The 7,595-nt window shown below is 42.1% G+C and overlaps 1 protein-coding gene across 5 annotated transcripts in view; it reads left to right on the top strand.

Annotated features, from left to right (window-relative positions):
• The window catches only part of LOC134981324 (carbohydrate sulfotransferase 9-like), an 80,381-nt gene extending 74,271 nt beyond the window's left edge, over positions 1–6,110 (top strand). For all 5 annotated transcript variants that reach the window (XM_063948669.1, XM_063948667.1, XM_063948666.1 and 2 more), the window contains one exon: positions 4,588–6,110. In XM_063948669.1, the coding sequence (XP_063804739.1) occupies positions 4,588–5,414 (827 nt within the window). In that variant the 3' untranslated portion in view covers positions 5,415–6,110. The remainder of the gene's footprint in view (positions 1–4,587) is intronic.
• The last annotated feature ends 1,485 nt before the right edge of the window (positions 6,111–7,595 follow it).

Raw genomic sequence — 7,595 nt, 5'->3', positions numbered from 1 at the left:
ATCTAATCTGGTTTCAAACTATGCAACCAGTCAGATACACAGTGTGGGCGGCTGCAGGAAGATAATCTTCCAGAAGCTGCTGTTCTCAGAGGGACCTTCTGGTCCCTCTGCTTACCTGCTTCACTACTGATTTGTCAGCACAGCAGGACCCCCCCCCCCCACCCACCCACCCAGCAGCTGCAGACATTGGCAGCCACCGGGGAAAATGTTAATTAACTTCCACCCAGACCACCCATCGTGTACCTAGGGGCTGCTCAGATGAGCAGCTACTAGGAAATCCAATGTTGCGATGTTCCCAATGTTCCGGTGGCTTACAATCTGATGTTCCAACATTTGAAAAAACAATTTTCATCCAAATATTTTTTTTTTTAAATAATCTTTTTCTCTTAAAAAAATAAATAAAGAAAAAATTTGGGTAAGGTTAAATTCTTGGTCTTTACCAAATTTGGTCAGAAAAAAACGTGGCCAATTTCTGAGTGTTTTTTAGAAAAAAAAATTGCTGGTTAAATGGTTATTTAGCTTTTCATGTGTCTGGAAGGTAAATCAAAATGGAAGTTTAAAATGTGTTTTTAAGAAATGTAAATTCATGTTGATTGAGGAGAGAATTACATTAGGTTGAATGTGCTTGTGTCATTGAGTAGGTTATGTATCTGTTTAAGGTTCTGTCTATGGCCCTCATTCCGAGTTCGCTCGCAAGCTGCTTTTAGCAGCTTTGCACACGCTAAGCCGCCGCCTACTGGGAGTGAATCTTAGCTTATCAAAATTGCGAACAAAAGATTCGCAATATTGCAATAAGACATCTGTGCAGTTTCTGAGTAACTCGAGACTTACTCGGCATCTGCGATCAGTTCAGTGCTTGTCGTTTCTGGTTTGACGTCACAAACACACCCAGCGTTCGCCCATACACTCCTCCGTTTCTCCAGCCACTCCCGCGTTTTTCCCAGAAACGGTAGCGTTTTTTCACACACTCCCATAAAACGGCCAGTTTCCGCCCAGAAACACCCACTTCCTGTCAATCACATTACGATCACCAGAACGAGGAAAAAATCGGGAGTAAAATTCCTAACTGCATAGCAAATTTACTTGGCGCAGTCGCAGTGCGGACATTGCGCATGCGCACTAAGCGGAAAATCGCTGCGATGCGAAGAAATTTACTGAGCGAACAACTCGGAATGACCCCCCATGTTTTATCAGTTGGTGAATGATTAGATGTAAGTTCTTGTAAAGTGGTCTCTTTCTTTTGATCTTTTTGTAGATCATCCTTGAATCGTTTTTGGAAAGTGTATATAAAGAAGTTGTTTGAGTAATGTGGGTAAAAGGCAAAGGTAGGATTAAGTGTGGAATGTTTGAAGTGAACAGAGGGATTTTTTTGTGTGTGCTTGTAGAGGTGTTTACATGAAGTATTTCTTAAGTCAAGTTGTTTGCGGAGTACGGACGTGAGCTTATGTAAAGGTTAGTTTTGCCAATGTTAAAGATTCCTCTATCATTAGTTGTATTGTTGGTTCTATTTTTTTTATTTTTATTTGATTTACCCATTTGTTCTCTTTGAAAGGGAAATTCTTCTTTTCATTGAAATTGATTTTGTGTTAATTGTTTCTATTCATCCTGTGTTATATGAATTAATGTCATTTTGGGAATATGATTTGGAATCTTCAGAGAAATACTTTCTATTATGTATCGTTAACTGTTATCCGGTGTATTTTGCTCCTGGGGTTCTGTATCAGTTGCGTAACAGACAGAGGGGGCTTCTGAACTAGAAAAGATCTCTCTCCGCTCATTTCACAGTGATTTGCTGCAATCACTGCCTACTGCTGTCCAAGCTCAGAAACCTCCTTCAAAGACCCCCTCAGCTGGACTGTCTGATAACAGATCAAAGTGTGTACAATGATCTACAGCTCTGCTGCTGTGTCTTATATGAAGAAAGTAAGGAGAGCAGAAGTTGGTTTTAAGAAAATGCACTAATTATTATAATAAAACTTTTAAGGGGGGGGGGGGGGATATTTATCAAAGCTTGTAGAGAGATAAAATTGTGAGAAATAAACTACCAACCAATCCATTCATGTCATTTTTTTGAATATAGCCTGTAAAATATAAGCCAGAAAGCTGATTGCCTGGTACTTTATCTCTCACAGTTTTATCTCTCTTTGAGCTTTGATAAAACCCCTCCTCAGGGCTTGTAGATAGTGTCTTTCTTTATCTTATATGCAATTTGTGTTTATTTAGTGCAGTGGTATGTTTAAGGTCTCTGTAATTCTTTGTGCAGTTTAGTTTATCACTTTTTACTTTATTAGTTTACATATTCAAATGTATTGATTTTTTATTTTTTTTTGCTTGTGATACAGTAGTTCTCTATAGTTTCTAGGCTCTACTTTTTTATCAGTTGCTGTTTCTTGTTTAAGCAAATACTGTCTCTGTCAAGGATGTTGTTGTTTTATTGATAGAGACAGGAGTCTAAGACAAACCAGATTCTTCTACAATGTGACTCCACTGATCCATGTAAAGTTGACTGCCTGTGTTGTATGTAGGTGCTTTAAAGATTCTCAGACCAAGGCATAATATTGTCTATTGTTTATTGCCTAAGGATGGATCCTCAAAAAGTTGGTGTACAAGGTTTATTCAATTATGCAGGTATTATGGCATTTATTTATTAACATTTATTTAAATAGTGCCAGCTAGGATCATATATAGGGTGTGCCACTGCCCACACCACAAAGCCGAGGGGTGGCACCTAGACCCCACTTGTAGGATGCCATTTTGGCTCCTAGATCCCTCTTCTATACCATTATGATGTCACATATGTTGGATGGAAGGGTTGACATACCAGGCCGTCTTAACAGCAGTGTAGGCCCCTGGGTAAAGCAATGCACTGGGGCCCCTACCCATCCTCCAGCAGTAGGGGTGGGGGGGTGGGTGGGGGGTGCTGGGTGCTGTCAGCAGCAGCTTTGATGTCCCGCGGGCGGTAGGGAGTGTTCTATCTTCCGCTCAGCATGTAGGACCTGGAGCAGTAATTTCAGCGAATTACTCCTTTACTGCACAGATGGTGGGAGATGGGGCAGGATGGGGAGGCACTAAACTGTAGAAGGGCCATTGGGCTGAATGAAGGGGCCCTTTTGGTATATGACCTACAGGGTGTTAAGGGGTATAATATGCAAGTGACAGGTGGATAGTGGAGTGGGCTTAATATTCATCATTTTCGGGTAGGAGGGCAGCTTGCTTGATATCTCCACTTCCTGGAAATAGATTTCTTAGCTTTCATTGGGATAAAATCCCACCTTGTGGGAGGTACTGGGGACTTGGGGATCAGAGTTCACGAGCCAGAGCAATCCACCAACGAAAATATATATAACTGCATACCAGGTGTGTAGAGCTGGAGCAGGGACCAGCTGCTGGAAGGCTGTTATATCTGGTTATGGGCATAGTAAAGACAAGTTGCCAGTGTCCATCAAAAGGGGAGAGTCCCAGCTTTTAAATTATACACTCAGAAAAACTCTAAGTCAGACAGAACCCGAGATATCTGGCTGGGAAGAGCAATTAACAGGCTTGGATGGGAAACACTGCTTTTGAAGACGGATATCTCTGGATCCCCAGGGCCGATCCAAAAAAGGAAAAAGGGGACCCTCCGTTATCAGCCTTGGGCCCTTATACTCCTGGGGCCCTTGGGGAACTGCCCATTGAGCCCATACAAAAAGACTGCCTTGTTGCCATATAGCACAGAAATGCCCCGCTAATGCTTTTACCAGCATTTTCTGTTGCGCTTTATAAGTCGGAACTAATATATCAATGAGTAGTAGCAGAGATACATCAGGACAGCAGAACACAAGGGTTTGGTGCCATTGTAGGCAGTGGGGAGGAGATGATGGTATAAACGAGGGAAGGGGCCCCTGCTCTTGAGAGCTTACAGTCTACTTACTTGTCTAGCTGTTTCTTGCAGCTTACAGCATTTTACTGATTTCCTTATTTATATAAAAATATTTGCCGGGTCACCTCCAGCGATAAAGAGCTGTCCCAGTGAGAACTTTTGTCTAATTATTTTGCCAATTTCCCAGTTTGCGCATTTGCAGAGGGATGTCATGGTAATGCTAGATGGTAAGCATAGTGGTAAGATTATAGGTATTCCTCTATAGCAGGTAAGAGATGCTGTTACTGTATGTTTCGGTGGTACTGTTAAGAATTTGCTCTCACTTACTTGTCTTCATATTTTACTGATTGATATTTCTCCTTGTCCTGTCTATTTGAACCATTTTATAATGCCGTTTGAACAGTATTATTGTCATTTTCCCTGTTAGGACCTACGGACACTTGGGGCTGGATGTAATAAAGTCTGGAGTTGGCCGGTGGTGCAGGTTCCCGACCAAACTTGGATGTTTTTTTTTTAAAGGGGCAATAATTTACAAGGCATGGATTGCCCCTTTAAGAAAACATACGAGTTTGACCGTTAACCCGCACCCTAGACCAACTCCGGACGTCATTACATCCGGCTCTTGGTGTTGACAAATAAATAAAACATGATAATAATGTGTTTTCAAATACAAATGCCTATTTTTATGTTTCATTATGTTACTGACAATGAATATCTTTCTTTTGCAGCCAGTTTTCAAAACTTAGTTACTCAGGAAAACCGGAAGGCTATTGTGATGTCTATTTGTGAAAACAACAATCTCACCAATTCTTCACTTTCACTGGACAGAAAAGTGGCTGCTCAGTTGTACGTGGAACACAGCCACAAATTCATATACTGTGAGGTGCCAAAAGTGGGCTGCTCTAACTGGAAGAGAATAATTCTTCTATTAAACAAATCTTTAGGGCTCACAGTAACTGATCTTAATCATTACGATGTTCATAAATCTCGGTTACTAATCAAGTTAAGCTCCTACAATTCTTCTGTACAGAGACAGCTTCTTGCAAATTATACCAAAGTGATGTTCACTCGGCATCCTTTAGAGAGAGTGGTTTCCGCCTACCGAGACAAGTTCCTTCATGAAGATGACATCTACTATAGTAAAATGATTGCAAATTTGATTAAAAAAGCCATAGGAAAGAATACCAATTCCACAGAGAAAATTACTTTTGAAGACTTTGCTCGCTTCATAGTTACAGAAAATCCGAAATATAGAGATACTCATTGGAAACCAATGTATCACCTCTGCGATCCTTGCAATATCCATTATGACATCATCGGCAAGTTTGAAACAATAAAACAGGATGCAGATTTTGTTCTGAAGTTCATTGGGGCCCCCAAAGATTTGATTTACCCCAGCATAAAACACCATGCTAATGAAACACGTACAAATGACCAAATCAGCAGAAACTACCTGGAATCCCTTCCTCCCAGTCTGTATAGACAACTTACAAATGTATACAGTATTGACTTCTCCATGTTTCAGTACAGATATTACAATTATGCAAATCTATAATATATTTGCTGTTCTAAGTTTGTTTTATGCAGTTCTTTTGACACCACAATAATTCTTCATCAATTTGGCCAGAGCTAAAAGCACTTTTTTCTGTCACAATAACACTGAATGCATAGATTTGCTACATGTTGCCCAAGCCCTTCATACTTTTCTACGTCTGGACACGAAGCACTTGTGTTGAAAATACTATAATCTGTTAAAATGTAATAACTTGCTGTATTTCATTACATCCCTGCCCCTTCCCCAGGAGAATGACTACAGTAGCTGCTCTTATCCTAATGAAATGCAACTACTGTACCAAAGAACAATGGGGGGATTCAGTGGCAATGGTAATGCCATTGCCGCAGTGTTTAAACGCCAGCAATGGCTCCCAGTCTTGAACCTTTTGCCCAGATGATTCACACCACGATTCGCACAATAGTGCTAGCTACCCTATGGTGTAGCAAACACTTTGTGTGAGTTCGCACTTCAGTAAAGTGTGGCGGGTGACACACACACACACAGACACACACACTCGTCAAGGAGAATTCTTCGCCAACAACTGAATTCCCGCCAGTCTCTGCAAGACCTGAACTCCAGGTTATTTCAAATACTTTATTTGTAAATATTTGTATTACTATTGTAATGTATTTGTAAATGTAATGACTTAATTTATGGTGAAGGAGAGACTTCGAATAAAGTATATTTTTAGGAAAACTATTTTTCATAGGCAATACATTTGGCGTGCTAAATGTTGGAGAGATGCTTATTAACATTCCGCCCAATGCAGAACAGTAATAGTTGGTATATATATCCTGCTTATCTCTGTAGTTGGTACAAAGGGCCTAATTCAGACCTGATCGCAGCAGCAAATTTGTTAGTAGTTGGGCAAAACCATGTGCACTGCAGGGTGGGCAGATGTAACATGTGCAGAGAGAGTTAGATTTGGTTGGGGTGTGTTCAAACTGAAATCTAAACTGCAGTATAAAAATAAAGCAGCCAGTATTTACCCTGCACAGAAACAAAATAACCCACCCAAATCTAACTCTCTCTGCACATGTTACATCTGCCCCACCTGCACTACACACGGGGGGTCACTCCGAGTTGATCGCTTGCTGCCGATTTTCACAGTGCAGCGATCAGGTGAAAAAATGGCATAAATGCGTAAGCGTATGGCCCGCAATGCGCAAGCGCGACGTACGGGTACAAAGCTCTTTGTGGTTGTGCTCAGGTTCTAGCAAAGTTTTCCTTCGCACTGGCGGCTGCAAGAAGATTAACAGGAAGGGGGCGTTACTGGGTATCAACTGGCCATTTTCAGGGAGTGTTTGTAAAAATGCAGGCGTGGCTGAAAAAATGCAGGTGTGGCTGGCCGTTCGCTGGGCAGGTGTGTGACGTCAAATCCGGACATGAATAGGCTGAAGTGATCGCAAGCGCCAAGTAGGTTCAGAGCTACTCAGAAGCTGCACAAACTGTTTTTGCAGAGCTCGGCTGCACAGGCGTTCACACTCCTGCTAAGCTAAAATACACTCCCCAGTGGGCGGCGGCATAGCGTTTGCACGGCTGCTAAAACTAACCAGCGAGCGATCAACTAGGAATGACCCCCATGGATTTGCCCTTTAGAGAACACATTTGCTGCTGTGATCAGGTCTGAATTAGGCCCAAAGTCCATACTGCACATTACCTCCTCCTCCCTCTGATCGCTTTTTCTCACCAGCACACTCCATTCATTTCTCCCCATTATCGTCACTTCATTTCTCCCTCAGCACCGTCTGCTATAATGTATTGCTTTGTCTACTCTCAACCGATTTCTCCATCAGCACCTTCAATTCATTTCTGCGCCAGCTCTCTCCCATTGATTCATTCCACCACCAACATACCAATGGTGCAAGTAGAAAAAAATGACTTATAGGTACTGTGTGCGCGCGCCAAAAACTGGGTGTGGCCAAATGCCACATGGGGCGTGGCCAATGAAAATGGGGGTGTGATACACATATGAGGGGAGGGGCAGATACACATATGACCCCAATAGTGCCAGATACACGTTGCCCCACAGTGCCAGATACACGTTGCCCCACAGTGCCAGATATACATTGCCTCACAGTGCCAGATATACATTGCCCCACAGTGCCAGATACACAAATGCCCCCAGAGTGCCAGATATACATGGTCTCCCAGGGCCAGATACAGAAATTCTCCCACAGT

This window comes from Pseudophryne corroboree, chromosome 12, assembly GCF_028390025.1.
Source record: "Pseudophryne corroboree isolate aPseCor3 chromosome 12, aPseCor3.hap2, whole genome shotgun sequence".
NCBI lineage: Eukaryota > Metazoa > Chordata > Amphibia > Anura > Myobatrachidae > Pseudophryne > Pseudophryne corroboree.
This window is presented reverse-complemented; position numbering and strand designations above follow the sequence as displayed.